General features: G+C 48.8%; 1 protein-coding gene across 9 annotated transcripts in view; it reads right to left on the bottom strand.

Annotated features, from left to right (window-relative positions):
- Nucleotides 1-9,101: 9,101 nt before the first annotated feature.
- RPS6KA1 (ribosomal protein S6 kinase A1) overlaps nt 9,102-23,846 on the bottom strand; it is a 41,490-nt gene continuing 26,745 nt past the window's right edge. For 8 of the 9 annotated variants that reach the window (XM_055704701.1, XM_055704702.1, XM_055704707.1 and 5 more), the window contains 20 exons: nt 22,589-22,705; nt 21,414-21,495; nt 21,038-21,118; nt 20,148-20,227; nt 19,424-19,530; nt 18,806-18,843; nt 18,537-18,679; nt 17,962-18,032; nt 17,622-17,710; nt 17,342-17,406; nt 16,235-16,337; nt 15,805-15,932; nt 15,193-15,318; nt 14,642-14,731; nt 14,241-14,399; nt 13,859-14,020; nt 13,150-13,226; nt 12,862-12,979; nt 12,302-12,439; nt 9,102-11,966 (listed from right to left, as the gene is read on the bottom strand). In XM_055704701.1, the coding sequence (XP_055560676.1) occupies nt 11,844-11,966; nt 12,302-12,439; nt 12,862-12,979; nt 13,150-13,226; nt 13,859-14,020; nt 14,241-14,399; nt 14,642-14,731; nt 15,193-15,318; nt 15,805-15,932; nt 16,235-16,337; nt 17,342-17,406; nt 17,622-17,710; nt 17,962-18,032; nt 18,537-18,679; nt 18,806-18,843; nt 19,424-19,530; nt 20,148-20,227; nt 21,038-21,118; nt 21,414-21,495; nt 22,589-22,705 (2,097 nt within the window). In that variant the 3' untranslated portion in view covers nt 9,102-11,843. The remainder of the gene's footprint in view (nt 11,967-12,301; nt 12,440-12,861; nt 12,980-13,149; nt 13,227-13,858; nt 14,021-14,240; nt 14,400-14,641; nt 14,732-15,192; nt 15,319-15,804; nt 15,933-16,234; nt 16,338-17,341; nt 17,407-17,621; nt 17,711-17,961; nt 18,033-18,536; nt 18,680-18,805; nt 18,844-19,423; nt 19,531-20,147; nt 20,228-21,037; nt 21,119-21,413; nt 21,496-22,588; nt 22,706-23,846) is intronic. The other variant, XR_008731335.1, reaches the window with a different exon arrangement.

The following is a 23,846-nucleotide window of genomic DNA, read 5'->3' on the forward strand; positions in this document are numbered from 1 at the left end:
TGTTACTGAAATATACTGCAAGAGACTCTGCTCTTCATCTCCTGAGCCTCCCGCTAGGCCTCTGGCGGAGGATGAGGGAAGTTTACAGGAACTTCCCAAATGGGAAAGGGGGGAAAAAAGTCAGTTAAATTATGTATTTGTGAATCAGCAGCTGAAGAAACATTGTCATGTGAAGGGAATCCCACTACTAATGAAAGAAACGTTTCCACGCCTGCCTGCTTAAGTGAAAGCCTGTGCGACGCTGCAGTCCAGCCACAGCTCCCAAACCACGCGGACCCACGTCGTGTCCGTGCTCTGAGCGCAGGCAGCAGAAGCACGGGGGAGCACAGAGTGGGTGGCATTGGGGGAGCACAGAGTGGGTGGCATTGTCCCAGCGAGCCATGGTCCAGGGTCCCCGTGTTCACCTTCCCCACCTTCCCACCAGAGCCTGCGCTGCAGGTTGCAGGACCTGTACCTGTAGCCACGAGAGTGAAGAGAGGTGGAGATCATGGAGCCAAAGCAAACACGTTAGAGAAGTCAGGCAAGTACTTTTGGAGGAGGAAGCTCTGAGCACGCTTTTCAACCCATTGCACGACCTGTTTGGGATCTGGCAAGGCTGTGTTAGTCCTAAGGCCAAAGAAGTAAAATGCAGGTAGAAGACACCAGTGTCTCGTCTCTGTGGCTGCTAAGGAGAGGTAGTGAGAAGACAGCACAAGACAGAACAAAAATTGCCACGACAGCATGCTCATTTTTGAGAAAACACCCATTAGTCAAATTGTTTTCTTTGCTCAAATTTGACAGATCAGTTCAAGCCCACACACATCCTGCAGGATACACACACTCGTGTATCTAGCCTTATTTCCCAAACGGCTCCATCACCACACTAGCAATCACCTACCAAAGGCACCTCATTGCAAGCTGTAGGCCCTCAAGATGAAATAATTCGATATACTTACACCCTTTTTTTTAAATGAATGGAAGATGCTCTTATGTATAGGCTGAAGACACAGTAAGCAGCAGCAGAAGTGGCTAGACTTGTTTTACACTTTCTGGTGATGTCGAGTTGCCCTCTTACAAATCTTTTTGCTGTTCTTCTGGCCTCGACACATTCGGAATGATATTTCAAAGACCACTGATCATACCGTTCAGTAGCTGGAAAGAGAAAGCAGCCATGAATGGAGGTAGGAAGAGAGATAAAAGCAGTCTGTGCCCCAGCCCCAACATTTTCACAGTGCACATGGGCTGGTCGTGCAAACTAGATGCAGAGAGCTACAGAGCTGTTACGATGCAGTCCCACAACCCTAAATCCTGCACATTTAAGGTTGTATCTGATTATGCATTTCTGTATTTTCTGAGTATGTAATTATCTAGCACAGTACGTGCAGGTTACGGAGTAAACCCAGTTGGGAGTGGTGCACCAAGGAGGGGAGGAAAGGTCTGCATGTGGGGGGGTGGGTTTGTCTGTGTTGGGGATTGCAACAGTCGGCGAGTGCAGTGTGGAGGAAAGTCTTACCTGGGAAGAAAGTGAGATAAAATCGTGGCTTTGTGCTGCAAGGGGGTTATTGCCTCCTTGTAGACTACGAGGATCCAGAGCACCTGCTCAGGCATAGTTCCAAGCAGGTTACAGCTGAGGAAACAAAAGTTTCAGGCTTCTCCAAGTTGAGGAGTTAAAGAAATCTAAGTGTCCTTGCTGTAAATGCAAGGTAAATTATTCATTCTCTCCCTCCATCCCCCCCCTTCCCTCCCCCTAGTTCAGTTTTTCTTTTCATGCTTTAATCGTTTTGACACCAAGCTGTACAAAAGTAATTTAAAATTAACATGACTGACACTTGGTAGATAGCAGGACCTAGCGCAGGGCTCCACCTTCTACTGAGGACTGCGGAGAGGGGCTCTGGATTGGCTGCAGGTCCTCAGGCAGCTGATGGGGACCAAGGAAAAACACGGCAAACAATTAATTTGCTAATTTAGTTTTCTGTTTAATTTGAAACCAGAAAATTGTCAAGGCACTCATCAGCCCACGAGCAAGGCTGAGTGGACTTAGGGCAGTGCTGCACTCTTGACAGCAAAGAGGGGACACATTTGATTAGCCAGCAAAGCAATTTCTTCTGCCGGTACCAATGGCACTTAATAGGTTTGATGGAGTGTTTTAGCACTAAAGTTCTGCGGCACTGGGTTTTGTGTCACCTCTCCTCAATCCAGTACATTTTATGCATGTGATAACAGCCTCATGCACCGGGAAAGAGGTAACGAGCACACGGGCATCACAAAACAGCTGTGGAAAGTTGCCACCTTAAGCGCAGAATGTGCCGTAGCCCATCATTAACCCAGTACTGCCAAAGGATGCCTCAGTCAACCGGGATTCTTACAGGGGTAACGCCTGCGTGTGATAAATGATGGAGGGGCATAACAAGCCTGTATCGGGACTAGTATCCTTTGATGGAGAAATAAATACTCTAATTTGATTTCCTCCCTTCAGCTATGAAGGAGAGTATGTAATTTCAGATCTGTGAAGAGCAGGCCCTTTACACTCTGTTTTGGGCCTATTTTTGATGTAGTAAATTGAATTGTATCTATTTATTTCATGCACCCAATTCAGGATTTCACTAGTGGCTCACCAGAGCGAAAAGGTGCGAGTTTATGAGGACTGAGAAATCACCACAGCCCCGAACTTCATCTCAGGCATTTGCAAGGATTTGCTGTCGTGCGTGCGAGTGGGTGTACGAGAAGTTGTGAACACATTAAATCAATTAGTTTGTTACCAGCAGAGGGAGCGTGGGTCAGGGCTGGGTTCAGCGGGGAGTCAGTAGGCTAAAAATGGGACTGTCTCCCAAGGAAGCGTGACAGCACAGCTCTCTAAAAGAACGACTGTTGCAGCATCAGCACAATTTGTTTCCTAAATCCAAATGAACCGAGGGATAGGATCTCCTTTGCAAATCTGGGACCTTGCTTGGCCTTCTTAATTCACAGATTTCCTCTTCCCCTTCTAAATGATGCTCTCTGTAAGTCAAAGTCACTAGATGGTACTGTTGCTGTTTAATATTGACGCCTCTGTGGGCCAGCTATTTGGGAAACTCACATTTCTGCTGAGAGCTGAAGAAGGGCTGTGTAATTTGTCAGGGAGACGCAAGTGGGGAGCCAGGGAGAAGAAGTAGGTCAGATCTGGTTCCTGGGATTCAGCTGTCGGAGGGGAAGCGGAGGGTTGGCAAAGATTTCATCTGAGCAGGTTTGCTTCCAGGTTTGCTGCCCAAAGGGAGAACGGGGTCAGGCCCTCCCGTAAACACTGTGAAACCCAGCTCTTGGTCAGCCTTGCTTGCAGGCAGGTGCTGCTGGAGGTGGCTTGGGCTCAAGAGGAAGGACAAGCCCTCTGCAGCTGCCGTAGGTGGAAGTTGTGCTGCTTACTGACCTCCGTGCACGTGGAGCCAGCCTCCTGGCAGGAGGAAACTACAAGCCAACCTGAGGTAAGCAACTGGTTGCACAAATGCCTTAACTGCTCAGAAATACCCCCAAGCTTTCAAATGACATCATTGCCTGGGTGCCATCCCCGCTAGGAGGTCACCAGCCTCTCCATTGCGGATGGTAACAAACAGGTTATTGTGCTCTGCTCCACAAACAAGCCCCAGCCCTCCCAACCGCCAAAGAGACTCCTTCCCCGGTCAGGCAGCCCACGGAGAGCTGCCTGCCCTGCCTTCACTCGGGTTTCTATTAGAGGGGAAAGTCAGGCCAATTAAATCAGGCAGCATTGAATCTCTAATTGACATAAATGAGACAGACAGACAGCTGGGAAGGCTGGGGGGGGGGGGGGAGGGAGGGAGGGGGGGGGGGAGGGAGGGAGGGAGGGAGGGAGGGAGGGAGGGAGGGAGGGAGGGAGGGGGGGGGGGGAGGGAGGGGGGGAGGGAGTGAAGGGGGAGCAGGTGCCCTGGATGAGAAAGAGATGGAAATGCAACCTAATAGTACTGCAGCTTTTCTTATTCTGTATGTTTATATTAGCTAGCAACATCTTGAAAAGTGTCTGAGCTCCTGCTGGAGATAAATCAGTGAAATAAATACAAGTTACAACCATTGTGTAGCTGATCAGGATGTTCCCCAAAACCTCCAAACAAACCCAAAGCAAAAAACAACCCTCAAAAGGACTTATTTGTGTAGTTAAAAAAAAAAAATAATCTGTTTTTTCCCCATGCAGTTTGAACACAAGGCCTCACAGCTGAACAATTACAAAATAATTTTAAATCATATTTGTTTAGTTTTCTACATCTGAGAAACACTTGCCTAGGTGTTTCCCCCTCTCTTTTTCCTTGAACAGACCCTTCAAATAGCAACTTACACAGAAATAAGTTATTTAAATTCATACATTTCAGAAGAATGAGGTAGGAAGGGGAATAACTTACCAAAGTGCCATACGGCCGCAGTGGCACTGCGGATGGAACCAGAATTACCAGCCCTTCAGTGGGCGTCCGCCCTGGGAGAGCGTGCTGCCTCACCCAGGGTGGTGTCCTTACGGAAACACAAACTGTTGGCCATTTTCTTGAAACACACTTCTCATGTGGTACAGGGGAACAGAGGGAACCTTGCAGGGTACAAAAGCAAGGGCAAAAAATCCATCCTGAGTGGATGTAGGTAACAAGGAAGGGGGAAAATTCAGTTTTGTTGTGCTGGTAAATCCCCCAGCAGCACAAGAAGTCAGAAACTCTGGATTAGCTCTTGCAAACCAGAATGAAAACAACCTGTATCTTAGTTTTAAAATAATGAAGATTTGCATACTGGGGTGCAAGAACACCAGAAATGTTTTTCACTTACATTTCCAGAAACTTTTGTTTCTCTTCCTGAATATTTCAATGCATTTTCCTTCACCATTTTCCCAGCTGGGATAATTTTTGCCAGTACAGACAATTCTTCATGGTATCCATGGGAATTGCCTCCATAATTAGATGTGCACCCAGTACACAGATCAGAGCGTTCAAACCCAGCAGCTGGAACTAGGAGGCGGGTCTGATTAAATCTGCTCTGCCACAAGGAGAAAAGCCAGCTTTAATGAAACATCAGAAGAGCTCCCTACCCCTTCTTTAAACAGAACAGGAAAAGGGACTCCTGTTTTACTTCGTGAGTCGCTGCTCATCATATGCTCACAACTCACTGAACAGAGGGGGTGTGTAGCAGCAAGTGATCTGGGGCCTTGAAATTGGGGATCTGTCTCATTAAAAAGCATCTAATTGCCACCAATGGCATTTATTGCAGCAGGCTCACAGTATGCCTTCAGAATTACAGTAAAGACTGGAAACATTAGCAGTTGCAGACCGTGGTTTTTTTCCTGGATAGTTTAGAATAACCCTTCCTCAAGCCAGTGAGATCAGGGTCAACTCATACGTGCCTCGTAGAGGAAAAACTTCTCCTCTGGGCTTCCTGCCCTGACCAGAAGCGATCATTTGCGTGCATCCACGAAAACACGCGCACAGCCAGCCAGCAACTCTTTCTTTGTTTTCATGGAAAGTAAATTATCTCTGTTACTGCACACTCAGTCTGCATTTAACAGCCTGCTGTACAGAAAAGGGAGCTGGTGAAAGAAGCAGGTGGGTGGACAGAAATTATTAATCCGATATAAGCTTTTTTACCTTTAATTGTTTTTTCCACTTGGCGTCACAAACCCCATGATGACCGGGGGCTTCCCCGCAGGCTGAGGCACTGAGCTGGCCAAGGAAGGCAGGCGGTGGGTATGTCGATGGCACAGCAGAAAAATCATGCTGTAGGCCTGCAGTTCTCTACCTTTTTAAAAAGAAAAAAACGAGCTGGGAGTTGGGGTGGAGAAGACATGTTCAAATTACAAGTAGTTTGGTGGGTGGGAAAAAAAGCGACTTTTAACAAATAATGATTTTCCTACTGCTTATGGCAGCAGAGGACACCGTGGGGATGGGGGATCAAACACGGCTCTAGTCTAGACACAGCTGCAATCCCGCCTGCCTTAGAAGTTCATACAGCACAGGCAGAGGAGAATTTAGCATATCGTTTCCCTAACATGATTAAAATGCAGCTCCCTGTCCTGGGGTACTGACAAATCCTCAAATCTATAGGCATTCAAAAACACGTTACCGTTTCCACTGCCGAAGAAGTAATTCACTTTGCAAATGTGGCAGTGGAGACAAGCGATGCTCACAGATCCCGACTGATGGAGGTTTCTTTAACTGAAGTTTGAACTCAGCCCTCCTTGTAATTCTGTAATTTGAATATCATTTTCACAAACCTTGCAAGAAGCAGATGAATGAGAGGTTCCTGGCTTCGAGTCAAATGCTGCAGTAATTAAATGTTTATAAAACACTTTAAGCATGCAAAGTGCTATTATCATAGACAAGAAACCAATAGACTATGGCAGATTGGAGCCGGATTTTGAGGCGCACCAGCAAACACAGCTCATTTCTCCCACTACATCTCGCTTTTAGAGTTGCTAACAGAGGATTATGGAGACCATTACCAGGTTCCTTTTATTATAACCAGAATTGCTTTCTTTCATATGAACACGGGTGATTCAAAAGTTTTTCCTTCTGTAATAACTATCCCAGTAGAGGGCCAGCTTACTGTTTATCTTGTGAAGAAACTACCCCTAGGGAAATGAGAAATTGCTGCGATTTCTGCTATCTCGCATAAAACTGAAGAGGATCCACCTGTTACAGGTTTCTAACACCATCTGCTGTTTAAAAATAAGACAGCATTTGAGCTACGCAGCACACAGGAGTTTATACTCGTTTGATAAACCAGAAGTGACACCAGCTAATCTAGAAGGTTTCTGTAATTGGCACATTTCACTTCTGTTCTTTCAAGCCCTGAACATATTTCGACTTGATCTTAATTATAAAGTGAATTACTTCTTCCCTAGAAGACCCAGAAACCTCACGAGCAGCAGGTGAAAACCCAGTCCGCACCATAAAACTTAAAACTTGATCCACAGTCACAGGATCCCATATTTTGAGTATTGAAGCAGGTTTTGAATCAGTGTCATTCCCCTCCAAAGCCTGGCCCAAAGAACCTACGTAACACACAGAAACTGAAACACAAGAAATTTCATCTGAATATGAGGAAAAACATTTTCTTAGGAGACAGCCATAGCCCCCATAGGGTATGAGGAACTCCAAGAAAATCATTCTATTAAAAATAAAAATATTTACCTTTTGCTGTCTCACGCTGCTGCCTGTATGACAGAATAAATACTCTAACCGAGGATTCTTTTACTCCTTCCTATTGAAAGTGATGCAAACTTTTGTCCCAGGAAAAATAATAGAGCCCTGGAGTTCACTGCACATCTAAACCGAAGGCTCAGCACCGATGCTCCTAGGTTTTTTTGCATGTGTTACAAAGCAAGGAGTTAATCATAACAGCAACACGTTTTCTAAAAAAAGATTTTCTCCAGATGGGTCCCTAAGGAGCTCAGCCATTCACTCCGAGACAATGCAGAAGTTTTATCACTGCAAGTTTAGACAAAAATCACCCCAAATTGTAAAGTCTTAACAGCAAAGAGAGGATGCAGCTATGCAACCCTTCTCTAGTCGTATCACGTCAGCCCATTTACAGCATCACCCTCCATATTTAACATTTATAACCCCCTCCACACACATCATTTGAAGAGTCGGTGGCTCCTTTTGTAAGCGATCAGCTTCTTACCCCAGCACTTTACATGCACTTCTTGACAAAAGAGACCTTTTACATGTCAATTTATTTTCAGACAAGCATATCTGAAAGGGAGTTTCTCTCCAGAGTAGAATTAGTATTAATGGCAGGTGTTCCAATGTAACACAAAAGGAGGAAGGCAGCAAGTTAGCTGAGCTTAAGTAGTAAGACAGCTTGATGTTTTAATAACCAGAGGCAAGAAAATGGAGCAGCAGCGGACCTCCAGCTTTCATAGCATGAATGAAGGTTTTATTCAGAGCCCCCTATGTACTTGCCAAAGAAGACCTTGAAATATTTCAAATGTTTTCTTTGCGGTAAAAGAGGGATTAAATTGTTGAATATTACATGAAAGCGCAGTGTCTGCCCCACATACCGTCAAACACACTTGTAGTCACCGAGTACTTCCGAAGCCTCCCACGTTCTTGGGAAGGCAGCAGGGGCTACCACGAGGAGGTGGTAGCACCCAGGAGGCCACCAGCTGCGCAATTCACTGTCCACAAATGCCTAAAGACGCAGGAGAAAGAATTACATGAACTAATTCGAAGGTGGGGACTTGAAGAGGGTATTTGCATTAACTGGATAGAAAGTTAAAAAACAGATTGGTTGCTCAGTGAAGTTTCACTAAGGGGAAAAAAAAAAAAAAAAAGACCATTGCTGAGGAAATTACTGGCCTTTAGTTTTAAAGGCAGCCTAAAGAATCATGATGGGAATATTTATCAGGCCAAAATACATTTATTTATGCTCCAGTTAATTTGACAGAGGTCAGTACCACATCATTAAGAGGAAGGCACGACTACTTTACACAGTGGGAAGATGGAAAACAGCCTCTCAGCTGGGTCAACCTCTTTTACAACAGAAGAGTTACTTATTTATACCCTCAAATAGGAAAGTTTAACCTTTCCGATACAGAAGCTGTATTATTATAGAGCTGTTCAATATTATTTTCAGGCTCCTTGTCTATGGATTAACATGCTATTTCCGCACAGGTTAATTCTAGGTAGACTCAGCTATTTGAGGCTGGATTCCGGGATTTCTGCTCTCTTGAGCTTTCATACAGACACACAGGACAAAATCTTAAAGGTCAAGTTGACTATTAAACACCTGAAGTACCACAAGTAGTTTTCCTTGTAAAGATTTCCTTATGTATGAAAGTCAGATGCAGTTTTGTCCCTTTTCAAATCAAGACAAAGCTGTACATCCTCTTTGTCCCAAGTTAAAGCTGAACGACCTCAAACTCTTATGAGAGCAGACTGTTTGGTCTTCTCTAAGACACCAGCTCCCCCCAACAGGCATGAGAGACCCAGCCTGCCACAGGCCCAAGTCTCACCTCAAATAATGCAATTTCAGTTAAGATGACAGCAGCTGGTCCCAGCTGTATTTTGGCAAAGGTTTAATACTGCCAGGACAAAATCAGAAAGTGACCAAGAAGGCCCACCCGACCCATTAACAAACACCTACGGTTCTCATACACAGAAAGATCAACAAGTCCATGTTTATTGAGCACTAGAATTAAAAAAGTAACAGCACTTTGTTGATTTGGAACTAAAAATCAAGACTTATTTTTACTTTTGGAAGGATCACTCAAAACAACTTGGTTAAAAGCACCCCAGAAAGCAAGGTGTAGCCCTTCTTGTTCACCATGTTCTCCAAAGTGATGGAGGTCCCAGAGCCTACAGCTGCACTAAACACAAAGTTCCTCTGACTGAAGACCCCAGCAAGGTGGAGGGGTTTGACACCCCAGGTACTGGGGTTTGATGCTCTGGCTATCATCTCCTGGCCAAGCAGAGCCTGTAGCAACTGTGGGCTGCTTGCCCTGTGCCCACAGCGCCTTGCACCTGCTTGTCCTACGCGTCTTGGAGTGGTCACCAGTTGGCCTCACACCAGCACCGTTACAGGGAGGATTGTTTTTCCTGACTGCTATTGGAAAACATTTACAATTTCATACGAACAAGCTAGCTACCATCCAAGCAGGGCAAATGTTTGGTTTAAGACCCATCCTGACAGTCTGTACTGTTGAGAGGTTCACAGTGAGTGGTGATCACCGCCAGCACGTCCAACCCAATCCACTTGTTTGAGGTTTCAGACCTCACCCTTGAAGTGCACCATAGGAAATATTCTGAAAAATTGTTGAGGTGTCTGCTTCAATCCCAACAGCACCCAAAGGGACTGACTCCAGCTCCAGAAAGAAGCTGTTTAAAATTACTGTATTTGTTTCAGGTACCTAAACCTTGCAAACCTTTTCGCTGGCAGGAGAGTTAACTGCGCAGTTGTAGGAAACATAAGTCAGGTTCATCGACACCAACGCAAACACTGTGCCAGAGAAAGCAAAAATTTTTAAGGGAGGTATTTTGCGTGGTGGAGCGTCCCCCTCCCCAGCTATCAGCAAAACATTAAATCCAGCTCTGCTGGGGGTTGGTGGCAATACCAGTGAGAAGACCCAGTGTGCACTGGTGCTGGCCACCTCCTCTCAGCGGCACTGGACACCAGGACAGCACTTGGAATAAATACAGGGAAAAAAAATGTGACTATTTCAGCTTCTCACCGGCTGCTCCAGGGATTGAAACAGGACCTGCCTGGATAAGGGTAGAGGAAGAGAGAGCTGTACATCTCAGAGAAAGTTTTTTATGGAATTCTCCATTTTAGAGTCAACTGGGACTAAGGAAAAGGGAAAAGCAAAAAAGGAGGTCTCCCTTCTCGTTATACGATCAGCCCAAGGTAGCAGAAATTCACATGAGAACCTTTGCTGACTTCAGTTGCGTCCTTGAGCACGTCAGCATTTGCAGTCCTTGTAGCTCTCCTGCTCCTCCCAAGAAACAGCCACCAGTGAACGAGGGAGCTCCAGCAATGCCCTGCAAGTCAGAATAGGTCAGGAATTTATTTCTAGCAGTTTGCCTCCAAGGGTTGGTTTCTATTTGCACTAAAATGTCCTGAGAGTAAGAAATTCCCCTCTGCAGCCCACGTCTTGCCACCTTTCCTGTTGATTACTGCCTTATTCTATAACTGGTTCTAATTACTTCCCACTGCAAGGTGAGGTATTGCACCTGAGAGAAGGTGGCATAATATGCAGCCCTACTCCACTACTGCTGGTTTTCCCATCGCAGGGCCAGATGAAAAAGCTTTGCAGATCTCCCAAAAGGCAGGCAAGAATCATTATCCCCATGTGATGTCGGGAAATGACTGGGGTTGCTTATTCTGCAGCTCAAAGTCAGTCAGTAAAATAACGTCAACTGAATGACACGTTTATTGTACAATCCAGAAAGAAACCCTGAGTTACCAGCTGTAGAACAAAGTTAAATAATTAAAAAAAAAAAAAAGGGATGGTTTGTTTCATAGGTTCCTGCTGAAGGAAATGAAAACCAAGAATGGTAAAAGCAGCAGCCAGAGCCAGCCTAAAGCCTCAGCTTTGCCAAGGAGAACATTCCTTTGCCATCGCCACCTGCACAGGTGACACTGCCCAGGGAGCGACAGGGAGGACATGACGATGGGAGGGCAGAGGGGAGGAATGAGCCAAGCCTAGCAGGTACGCTGGACAGCTGATCACCTAAGGGAGTGTTTGGAAAAGCCGTGGTTTATTTTGTTCAGAAAACTGCCGGCCGGGCTGGGGAGCGTAGGAGAGAGGAAGAAACGGGGTCTGAAGAATCACCCTGACGCTCTGCACACACCCGCACAAGAAGTGAAAGGAAGGGCTGGGACGTCCTTGATAAACACGAGCGCTGCTGGCTAGGAGTCTGCAGGGCTGCCTTCGTGCAGGGCATCCAGCGGTTCAAGGGAGGAAAAACCCCAAAGCCTAAACCCCAAACGTGATGCAGTCTTCCAGCTGCAGTGGTGTTGGAGAGGATTGATTCCAAGCAATGATGTAGCTGCAACAAATGTCTGGCCCTACACGGGAAAGGGTGAATCAGAGCTGCTTTTTAGTGCCACTTGACATCAGCTATACATTCTAGTTCTCATATACACAGATGGATGTCTTTAAAAATCGACAGTTTACACTTCAAAAAAAGTGTTACAGTGAAGTTCTCTCAGCAAAGATCAGTCCACACGATGAGGAGACAGTCTTTCAGAAACAGGGAGGCACGTGGCCTTTTGGGAACAAGTCCTCGAAGGAGCTCCTGTGCCAGCGCTGCCCGCCCGCTCTCCCGCTCCTCGCCTTCTGCAGGCGTGCAAAGCCCGGTGTGTGCTCGCCCCGTGCCGCACGGCTGCCAACCACCCCAGCCTCACAGCGTGGTGGAAGGAAGCTTCTTCACCCGCCTCTGCGCCAGAATGGAGGATTCAATGGGCTTCAGCTGGGGGCTCGGCTTGGAGCTGTGCAGTGCAGAGTATGTGGCAGCCATCGCCCCCTTGGAAAGAAGGTAGGAGAGAAGTTATTTAGGTGTAGAAGAGGTATTTCAGACTCATGGCTTTACAAGATGAGGGGCCAGAGTAGCCAGACCCACAAACAAAGCCAGAAGCATCTTTCTTTTTTTGTTCAATCTCCCTCCCGTTCTGTTAAAGAACCTCCCTAGGTTTTCCTGCCAAAAAAACCCCCAACTTGTCTAGTATTGCCTCCCCTGGCCCACACCTCTCCAACGTGCCACACTGCTTTGCCCACACCACATCACCCACCCGACCGCTGCTTTCCGAAGAGCCCAAGGTACGTGAGGAACCAGCTGAAGGCTCAGCTCAGACTCTGTACCTTTACAAGCTGAACGTCCTGGTGATTCAGCTGGCTCTGGGGTAAGCTGTCCTTCTGGGTTATCCATGGGTGCTGCAGGACCTGCTTGGCTGTTAGACGCTGGTGAGGATCTACATGAAGCATCTTTGATACCAGATCCTAAGAGCATCATTTGGAAAATGAGCCTTTAGAAGATTTCATACTTTAAATGCAAAAATACCACCTTTCCGCCCCCAAATCAGGATTTAAATTCAGAAGCCAAGTTTAAAGATTTATAGAGATTTATACAATCTCCTTTTGTATTAAATATGCTTTCAGCTGGGGAGGTATAACACAACAGCAAACCTCTCATGGGTCAAGCATGAGGTTGGTGTTCCATGCAAATATTCACAGCCAGAGCTAAAATGAAGTGGGGAGAGGCACACTCTGCAGGAGATATGCACGGAGTAGAAACTACACTGCTGGTTTTCTCCTTTCTCTTCTGTCCTCCCTCCCCAAGCTGCTTTAAACTTGCCTCACAGCAACTGGCCCGTGCTCGATCCCAACCCTTTATTGTAACGCAAAAGACTATCAAACTGTACCTTGGCCATGTCAGAAATAGTGTCCCAGTTGCCTCCACTGATGGAGAACTTGCCGCCACCTATCCGGGTCAGGATCTCTTCTGGAGTGTCGCTGGGACCGTTTGCAAAGGGAGTGCAGCTACGGAGAGAAGAAAGAGCATTTGATGGACTGTCCTGTGACCCAGCCAGAGAGCATGCCCAGGCAGCAGCGACTGAGGTGATGGCCAACTGCCACCGCAGAGCATGTCTCAGAGCAAGGTGGTCATAGCCCTCCTGGCTGTTGCCTTCCAGTGAGACAGAGGTGCTTACCCAGCGAGCATCGTATACAGGAGAACTCCCAGGCTCCAGATGTCGCAACCCTCATCATAGCCTTGGCGTTTTAGTACCTGAAGAGAATAAGCAAAGGAAAAAAAATATAGTGTGTTTGGTTCTCACTTCAGCTTGTGAGGAGCAGCCTGACACCTGCGTGCAGTCCATATGCAAAGCTTCTACAGCCCTACTGAACAGCATGGCTTGGACTAAAAGATCAGGATTCAAATCAGATTTGGGTTTTGTGGAACAGAGGAACCCCTCAGGCACATCAAAACAACAAGTGAGAAAGGAGCCATGTTCCAGCGTGGTGACTCTGCATGCATGCTCTGTGGCGTGCTGGCTCTTTTTCTTTCTTCTGCACCAAGGTAACTGAGTGGAAAATCATCCCACCTCACCTCTTGTAACAGGTGAGTTAATTGTGAAGGGAAGCAGTCTAGAAAATCACTGGGCTTGTAAAGCCTCACTACCCTAAGCAGACCCCCTCATAAGGACAGCGCAAGTTGAAGGACTGCATTGTAACTGCACTTGAGATCCCCTATTTATTCGTTACTATGAGCAGTATTTCTGTTGTTATCTCCTCCAGGACCGAGTACGCCAGAGCAGGCTGGAGTCAGGAAGGGGACAGACCCCCTGTGCTGAGTGAGAGCACAGGCTAGGGCAGGGACCTAAGAGCTACCGAAGGGTCTCAGGTCAGTAAGGTGCTTACCTCGGGTGCCACGAAGTTTGCCGTGTAACAAGGAGTCATGAGAAGGCCATTCTCAGCCCTCAGCTGCTTGGCAAAGCCAAAGTCGCAAATGCGAATGCTTTCGGGGTTTCCCGACTCGTCCACGTAAAGGATATTGCTGGGTTTCAAGTCCCTGTGAACCACCTGTGGAGCAAAGAAAGTGCCGGTCTCACCCCCCAGGAAGATAAAGGTCTGAAACTGCATCGGGACACTCAGCCCCTGCCCTGCCCCCACATCTGGCTTGCCCACACAGCAACACCAGCAAGAAATAATAATCCTGACAGGCAAAGTGACTCCCCAAAGGAGAGGGAGCATCGTGCCATGCCAGACAGCTTCCCAGGAAAACAGACGCAGCCATACTCACCCCTTGGGAATGCAGATACTCCACTGTTTTACAGATCGTGTGCAGGACCGAACTGGCTTCCCTCTCTGAGAAAAATTTCTGTCTGAGGATTTTATCCAGCAGCTCCCCTCCCCTCATCAGCTCGGTCACCAGGTACACATACTTCCCATCATCATACACCTGCCAAAGCAAACACAGGGGGTTAACCAAACGGTGTTTCCAGAGCTTTCCTTCTCTGCTCCTGCCACCAAGAAGCAGACAGAAATCAGCAGTGCAGGGTCTGGGGATGCTTCCCCGCCGCAGAGCGATACCTTCGGCAGGGCCATTGGGCTGCCTGTGCTGGAGCTACCTTCTGCCCCCCCCCCCGACCAGCCTGCCCTTCCTAAACCAAAATACCGGGATGTGATTCAAGTCACACTCACATCTTTCAAGGTGATGATGTTTGGGTGCTGCCCGTATCGCAGGAGGATTTCTATTTCCTCAGAAGGGTCTCGCTTGCTCTTGTCAATAACCTGCAAGAGTGTGGATGAGCATTAGCCATGACGGGGTGGGCAAGGGGCCAGGACCAAGCACACAAGCTGCATGTTTGGAGCCCCGCAGGTCCTGTACTGTATCCATTCCCTGTCCCCTGCTCTCTTTAGCCAACAAGCTCTAGAAATCTCCTTGTTGCTTCATCAGTCCTGTGTCCCCAAACACCAAAGTTTTATGTCTGGCTTGTTTGTTAAGGCCTGACGTAGCCACAGCAAGCCTTGCACAGGTAGGTGAGACACTGTCCTCCTGCAGAGAGGAGAACGCTGCTTCCCCACCATTCCCAGGTAAGGAAGCTTGTGCAGGTAGATGCACAGCAGCACAGAAACTGTCCGTCTATGGCCCTACACAAGCAGGGAAAGTGATTTCATTCCTGGATGTTATTTTGGTCATTGCGGAGATGAACAGAAATCTAACAGGGGAGTTCAGATGGTAAATCTCAGACCTTGACTGCATATTCCATGTTGGTTGCTTTATGAATGCAGCGTTTACACACTGAGTAGGAGCCGACGCCAATTGCCTCCTTCACCACATAGCCGTCACTGAACTGGACATTCTTGCCGTGCAGCTGCTGCAAGAGGAGAGTGGAGAGCAGATGAGCTGGGAGGGTTCAGGGAAGGGTTTGTGCAATGTGATGAGTTAACTGCAACACAGGGCGAGCTGACAGACTGCTGTCTGCTACTTCCCACAGCTTCTCCTCCTGGCTAGGGAGAGGGAGGAGAAGAGAACAAGGCAGATATAGGTCAGTGGGCTAACACTGGCTGCATCTAGCATGGTGCATTTCAGTGGCACCTTTCAACCCACGGGCATTTATGCAGACCTCCCACTAGCATGGGTCTACTTGGGGAGAGAAAAGCAATCAGACTCGCATTGCCCTGCCAACCTTTGCACACGACAATCAACAAAACCGAAAGAACAGGATGCAAAAATTCAAAGCAGCATGACATTGCTTCAGGCTTCCCGTTAGCTCTGCTCCAGATGGTACAGAGGTCCCACGGACCCACTCTGGAGTATTACAACAGCTTCGAACAGTTGTTCCTCTGTCCCCACTTCTTACCTGTACAACCGAATGTAGAGGTGACTGGGCAGCTTTCACCTTGCCGTCCTCCATCAACCCAGTCGCCACGAAACTGAAGCCTCGGAAGAGCTGATGGGCTCCTGCACTAGGGGGGATGCCTGGGGAATCTGCAACAGGAGTTGAGAGGCAACGTGAAGAGGGATGACTAGTCCTGCGGAAGCAGAAGCCTTCCCCTTGCTACCAGGACCTGCAGCTCCTCCTTAGTTTATTTGAGACAAGAGCCACACCACGCAGCACCGAGCTTACCCCTAACACCCCAATATCTAGTGCACGGCCACCTCCCCAGCGCTGCAACCATCTGGAGCTGGCAGAGGGCAACCCTTGCCCCGCTGGCACCGGCAAACCGGTATGAAGCTGTACGGTACCATTTCACATAGGAAACTTTGGCTTCGCGTGAATTATTACAAACCTTTTGGCGTACGGGATGTAAATTCTGTGTCAAAATAAAAGGTGTCATCTGGCTGGCCGACTGCAGGCTTGAAGGGCGGTTTGATTTCCCTGCGGTACAGCTTCTGCAAAACAAAGGCAGCTCAGAAGTGCTCCGGCAGGTCAGCGCTCCCGTAGGCGCTCAGAAGGGTGCAAAGGCTTCCCAGGAATCGGAGGCCAAGAAGAGATTTTGCAAAACTAGAAACAGCTCTGTGGCTTGGCATTTAACTACAGATCAGCAGTCTGAGGGAAGGCTTCTTGGCCGGTGGAGTGCTTCTGAATCAGTTTGTGGAGAAATACTGCAAGCTCTACCATATATTAAACCAAGGGGGGAAAAAAGTGTTCTACATGTAACTTGACCCCACTCCAAAACCAGTATCCATAAAGTATTTACCTTGCCAAGCTCTTCCACCTCTCCTAACTCCTGGGAGGGCTTTGCTGACTCATGCCTCCCCGGGGACAGCCAGAGGAGATGCCCTAGGAGGACACTGGTATCCCAGCTCTCCTGTAAATAGCCTTTTAAAATTGCTTCTTGAAGCAAAAATTTGAAAGAAGCTTCACTAGCACTGCTCGAGGTTCGGTCTAGCAGCTTGCTGGGTGCCTCAAAAGCATTAGAAAACTGATCTTCAAAATCCCTTACCGAGTGAGGGAAAACAGGGAAGAATCAAAATTATATGGTAAAGTAGGGAGGTGGCCAGAAGCAACTGGGAAATGCCAGTTCAGTTATCGCCCTGCTTCTCTGTACAAAACAAGGTATTTCCTTGCCAGAAATGTTTCCCCAGTTCCTTCCCACTTTGTGCAAGACAATCCTGGTTGTGCCAAACCCCAGTTAAAACCTGCACCTTACTGCTGACAGATGAGTAAATTCAGACTTAGGCAAGATCACAGGCAACTCAAGTATGAAACAGTTATTCGCATGACAAATAAGAGTTTCAGTTTTGGGAAGGATTATCGGAACAGATGGAAACAGGGATTGGTAACTCTCCCATAGCTGGTCAAGCATCATGACTGTGCTATTACTGCAGTCAGCAGAACTGTGTTACTGGTGCTGAGCAGTGAAGACGCTTGCTTTTATGTTTCTGACACTCACATTCCAGTCGATGGTGGAGTAGAAAGGATGGCGCTTGATCTCTTCTGCCCCATCTGGTCCAGAACCTGAAAGATGCACCCATGGAGCGCATTGCATTAAACCACCGACAAAGCGAAGGCTACTACCACACACGCCACAGCGCCAGGTATTACGGGAAACCTGGCTGTAATTAAATCAGCCCATTAACCGAGCACAAGTGTGAACATGCCGCTGACCCACGAGGATGTGAGAAGCCCCGATGCAGCATCAGGTGTATTGAGAAACCAAAAAAATGTCTTACCTAATCTGTTGGCTGGATTCCTTTTGAAAAGGGCTCGCAGGAGGCTCTGTGCTTCAGAGCTCAGGAACTGCGGCATGCCCAGCTTTGCTCTGGAGAGGAAGTTAAGCAATGAGTTGCAGGTTTAAAGAAGTCAACCCACAAGCTGACTGCAGCACCTCCACCCCCCCGAAAGTACAATCATCTGTTTGGCATTTACACTGCACCCTTCAAACTAACTGTTGATACAACACCACTTGCCAAACAATGCCATTAAGTTGCGAGAACCCCTGAATTGCAACACACTCGGAGAAAGAGCAGAAGTTTGCCTCCTATACATACATGAAAGAGAAACTCCTCTTACTTGAGGATGAGGGTCATCGTCTCCTTACGATCCTTCCCCTGGAAGGGCAGCGAGCCGGTGAGCATTTCAAACTGGGAGGGAAAGAGAAGATGGGGAGGTCACATCTGAGCAAGTCTGAGGGTTACCCAGATCCCACTGCACCTTCATCTGGGAGCGCGCCAAAGCTAGTGAAAAGCTTGCAAGGGATCAAAAGCCTTGCTCTAAAAAAGATCGCAGACATCATATTTTTACCAGGTTTGCAGCAGGAACACGTTCAAGCCAGCGCCTGCTCCTGCGGGAGCCCTCGGATTCAGCAGCTGCCAGATGGTGGCACCAGATCTGCACAGACACCCCCACCCCAGCGCTGGGGTGGCCGCGGACACCCCCATGCACCCCTCCCCGCACACCCCAGTGCTGACCGGGACAAAAGCCCCAGGAGCTCTGCTTCCTCAAGAAACACGCGCTGCTGGCTGCCTGCCTGGACAGCCTGCTGCAGAGCACCCCCCGGCCACACACCTGCTGGACATGCAGCATCACGCAGGGGTGCTGGAGCAGCTGCTCTGCCGGCTCCCCAGACACGCTGCCTGGCTACGTACCATTAACACCCCGTAGGACCACCAGTCAGCACTGTGCGAGTGGCCCTGGCGATTCACAACTTCTGGCGCCATATATTCCACCGTCCCACAGAAGGAATAGGCTTTCTTCTCGTGGTCTATAGCCTCCTTACTCAAGCCAAAATCTACATAAAAGAAAAACTGTCAGCAGGCACCCACGTGCCCCGAGCAATCACAGTCACGCAGAGCAGAGAGGACTAAGAGAAGCTCCGTATTTCAAGGACCAACCTTGCTTTTGTGGAGCCCCTTACCTGTGAGTTTGATGTGCCCTTCTTCATCCAAGAGGATGCTACAGCATGAATGAAAAAAGCAAGTTTTTACTGCCTGAAATAAGGGCTGGTGAGAACAAGCAGATGCAGCAGAGGCCAAGATGCTCCCAGAATCCAGAGGGGAAAGTTATCTGCCCCTTCCCCCAGTGCTTTAAGCTCCATCACCAAGCCATGAGTGGCACCAGGAGCAGCTCCCTTCTCTCCATGCCCTCAACTTCGCATCGAACATGACCCACGCAGGTTACACCACCATTGATCGCCCACATAACCCAGGTAAGAATAACCAAATCATGCAGCTGCTCCGTGTCTCTGCAGAGGCCCAGAGCCCCTGAAGGCTCTCAATCGCTTAGAGCCTGAGCCCAGAGGCTGCCAAGGACCACTGCTCAGACACGTGGTGCACACATACTGCCTCCGCAGCGCTCCTGGCCGTAACTGCTGACCAGAGGCACCGGAGCCTCATGGACTGGCACCACCACCTTCCATCTGGCTGGCCCCAGGGCAGCATCCAGCTCTGCTTTGTGGCAGAAGGCTGCAGCGTTTGCTGCCTGCAGGCTTGGGACTGAAGGGCTCGGTTCCCCGCCTCGGCTGTGCCACACGTACTTCTCCGGTTTGAGATCCCTGTATATGATTCCCAGGCTGTGCAAATGGTCGAGCCCCAGCGCCAGCTCTGCCAGGTAGAACTTCACATCCTCCTCGGTGAACATGACCTGCAGGAAGGGAGAGGAGGCAGACAGGCGTGGGGGTTACACCACCGGCAGCGGGACCACCTCTGCTGCACCCATACAAGACCTTTCACATCCACGTTGCTCCCTCCTGCCCTTTCACACCTAAGACTCCCAGGCTTCGCCAGCCGTCCTAAAGTATCAATTAAGCAGCAACACTGAAAAAACAAACCAGGTTGCTAAGCAGCAGGCAGGTTTTCAAAAAACTCTTTGTTTATGTTCACTGGGTTATGTTCCCAGTTGTCTTCACCTGGCATAACTTCTCGTTACCCCTCCCACTCCCTGCCCTTGCCCCATCCCAGCGAGGCAACACAACCAGCTGACACCGCAGCAGAACACGGTTCTCGCCTCTTTTCATTCTTAATGTGATGCTCAGCAGAAGCTGCTGTGGAGGCGAGACCTGCCTCCCACGCTGCTGCTGCTCTGCCAGAGCAGAGGGCTCCTGAGCCATCCTCTCCTGTGGCCAGCTCTGGGCTAGCAGCAGCATGGAGGTTGTTTCCACCCCTCTCAAAGACTTTGCAAGGGTCAATCCCTTCTCCAGGCAATTAAGCACAGATGAACTGAGAGCCTCAGCAACCACCGAGATGCCAGAGCGTACCCACCTCTTTGGAAAGCCGAGTGAAAAGGTCACCTCCTCGGAGGAAATCCAAGATGAGATACAGCTTCCCCTCTGTCTGGAATGCTGAAACACAAGCCGGAGCAGGAATCAGAGCCCTCCGCTGAGGGAAGGCTCCATGGTGTTACATTAATCACTTAAATCCCAATGGCTCCAGTTGTGCAGATGCCCTGCATGGTTACTAGGTTAAATGCAGGTAGGGCTAATTATGTGGGGTAAATGAGATAGCCTGTGCCTGATGTTGAAACGGGAGTTCAGCAGCAGCACTCTGGCACTGCAGAAAATCCTCATTTTAAAGCGGGGGGGGGGCTGGTTCCCTTTCAGTCAGTGATGCCCTACTGAAAGGGCTCTTTTCCTGAGAGGCACTGGTCACTTTACAGGGAAAGAAGCTGTCCTTGCCTTCCTCAGAGTCAGAGCATCAATCCTGCCAAACTCTGGCTTGACTAGTTAACTCTGCTTTCTCAGTTCCTCCTGATTTAATGTTTTAATCGCAAGGATTTGATGTTTAAACCTCTTCTCCCAGCCTATGCTCTGTCCCCCCCATTCAATAGCTAGAGCAGGCATGGGACCAAAGACCATTGCAGGAAAGGATTTGTGTTAAGGGGACTGTGAAAGCTCCAGAGCAGCACGACCATTGAGGGATGCGGACTGGTCCAGGCCTCTTCTCCATTTCAGAAGTATCTCCGGAAGTCTGTTAGGGACCATGAGAGACTCTCAGCATCCTCTAAGCAGCTTCTGCTGGATGCCTCATGCTCATCTACCTGCTTACGGCAGACATGCCTGCAGTAGCATCTTTCTTTATTGTGCTTAGAAGCAGTCAGTGCCTGTTCGAGCCTGCAGCCCCTCTCCCAGTGTCCCAGCTAGCTCCATACTCACCATAGTGGAGTTTCACCACAAAGGGATGGTTTACATCAGCCAGGATGTCCCTTTCTATCTTTGTCCTTACTCGATCACGCACTGTGGGGAGAGAGGGGAACAGCTCAGACACAGCAAAAGGCACACAGTACCCCGGTGTCAGCCTTGCCAGCCTCAAGCCCTTTAGTACCAGGCAGCTCGAGCCAGATCTTTTCCCACCTCCATCACTGCAACAAGGGGTTTTTACAGGTGGAGAGAAAAGGAAGCTGTTAGGCTGAGATAAGGATACACCCCTCACACCCCCACCCCACCCCCGATCACCCTGGGGCCAGCAGTGACTACTGCGAGTGCTCTTTAAGACAGGGAGGATAAAAGCATCGCAGTACAAGTCTCCTACCTTTCAAGGTTGCCTTCTTGAGCACTTTCATGGCATAGAGGTGGTTGCTGTCTGGCGGTGTTATTTTTCTCACCAAGAAAACCTGAGGCAGAAGAACACCACATTTGCCAAGCACTAAACATTAGCAGCAGGAGTCGGATGCCGCTCAAAGTGGCAAACCTCACGGTAACGCTGCGAAGCAGCTGGCCATGGGACTGGTGAGAAGCACTCCACGTGAAACCCCATGAGGTTTTCAGGAAAGTGCTGTGTGTAGACTCCTCTCACCCCCTATCTCCAGCCACTGCAGCACCTGGGCCTTCATACTGCACTTTCCTCCCCTCCTGTCTTCCACACCTCTTGCTCGCTCCTGCAGTTCCTGTGGGGCTGGGGCTGATGCCTGGGAGCTGTGATTTGAAGCGCTGATGCTTCAATGTACTGCAAAGCCTCCTGGTGACTTGCTGGTTTGACAGCCAGATCAACTCCTCATTATTCAGGTCCCGCATCCTCTTTGGATTTTTACCTCCTTCCCTTCCCTGATGTCCCATTCTACCTGGTTTGAGGCAGCCTCAGAGAGACACGACCTTTCTTCTGCCTAAAGCCACTGCTACATTTGCCCAGAACAGCACGGAGCCCTGTACAAGCCCCCACTGTTAGCACTGATAACTGATTGACATGAAGCTGATTTAATGTGCGAGCAGATGGTCTGTAAGAGACCTGATTATTTACACATTGAAATAGGTAAGAGTTACAGGCTACTTCCTTCCCCCTTCACAGAAGGGAAACCGGACCATAACGGGGGCCAAAACCAGTCCCTGGCACACAGCATCATTTCTGAGAAGAGAGGAACATGCCTGAGTCCTCCGAGTCCTCAATTCAACTGCCAGCCTGGCAGCCAGCTAGAACGCTGCAGGAGGAGGTCCTTCTGCTCTGTGGGACACCGACACTTACGAGCAGGATCCCACTCCTACCCTCCTGATCATCGGGAAAAAGGATTACAGGGAGCTCTGGACATACAGGCTGGCCCTTAGCAGAAGGCATCACTATGGTTGCCTTTCAGGTTAGAAGCAACCATTTGCTAAGTGGGCTCATCAGTCAGATTCTCACAATCTGGAGGGAACAAGGAAAGCGGTTTCGTTGGGGACAGTCCCTTTTGTCACCATTTATCTGGCATGACACATAGGAAGAAGTGAACTCACCTTGCCGAAGGAGCCCTGTCCCAGCACCTTCAGGAGCTCAAACTGTGAAGGATCTGCCTTCTCGGAGCCTTCCTTCACATGGTGCGTGATGTTGATTTCTTTCACAACACCTTCGCCCTGAAAAAGAGGGGACACGGCTGACTGGGAATACACTCCTGAGCAAGAGAAAGCAAACCTTATTGGATTAAGGAACCAGGATTGCAGTTAAAGCCTCACAGGAACCACATCTGAGAGAAGCATAAAAGTTGGTGCTTGTCACAGGTATCTCCTGGCTTCAACATCTGGAATAAATAAGACATCGACAGCTCACAGCAGGCAGCCTTGGTGCAGATCCTGCGCTCTCCCCAAAGGCTCCGCTCCTTGCACCACAGGTGTTGCACTTCTTTGAACTGCATTTCAGAAGAGCGCTTGAAAAGCACCTTCCTTTTTAAGGCACTCGTAGCAAAAACAGGAGTGTTTATGCCACTAAAAATCCCACAACACAAAAATACAGCACTGTTGTCAAAACACGGCCAGGGCTCGCAAAAATCAGACATGTTGGAGCCCATCTGCTCAGCAATCTGAGCAACTCTGCAACATAAGTCTTAGTGCATCTTCAGCACATACAGATGATGCTTTAACAGACTTGAGCCTTCAAGAAGATTGAGGGGAAGCCAAGGTCTCTGGCACATGTTTTGTTTAAAACACATTCTTTTATTTAAAAAAAAAAATCAAGAAGAAAAAGAGATTTAATCAGCAGTATCTACAATAAATTGAGCAACGAAGCTAGGCCAGTGTACGAGAACAGCCACAGACCCTGGGGTGATGCTGAAACACCTCCTTTCCCCAGCAAACCCTGTCCATGCCCAGGGCTTAGCCCAACAGAAACCCCTTGTGCTGCTTTCTGTTTGCATCCCCAAAATAAAGACTTTTTATACTGCTCGTCTTCCAGCTGTGCCTTTCCCTCTACTTCTCGTCATCATACCTAGGCAGTACATCAGCACTCAGGTTTCCTCCGAGACTGAGCTGCTGGCGCCCCTCTCCCACCCGACCATAGGGAGAGCCCACAGGGCAGGCTGGATCGACTGCCCACTTCTACAGACACGGATCTTACTCCGGCCAGAACCCCCTCGCAGCTGCACGCCTTGTCAGGACAAGTCCAGGCTTCTTGGCACTTCAGTCTCACGCTATCCAGTGTTAGAGGCAGTCTGCTTGCTATTTGGACCTGCAGGCCAGCAATTAAGTTCCAAGGGGCATTAAATTCTGTTGCTCTCTGACC

The sequence above is a fragment of the Falco cherrug genome, chromosome 3, assembly GCF_023634085.1.
Source record: "Falco cherrug isolate bFalChe1 chromosome 3, bFalChe1.pri, whole genome shotgun sequence".
Lineage (NCBI taxonomy): Eukaryota > Metazoa > Chordata > Aves > Falconiformes > Falconidae > Falco > Falco cherrug.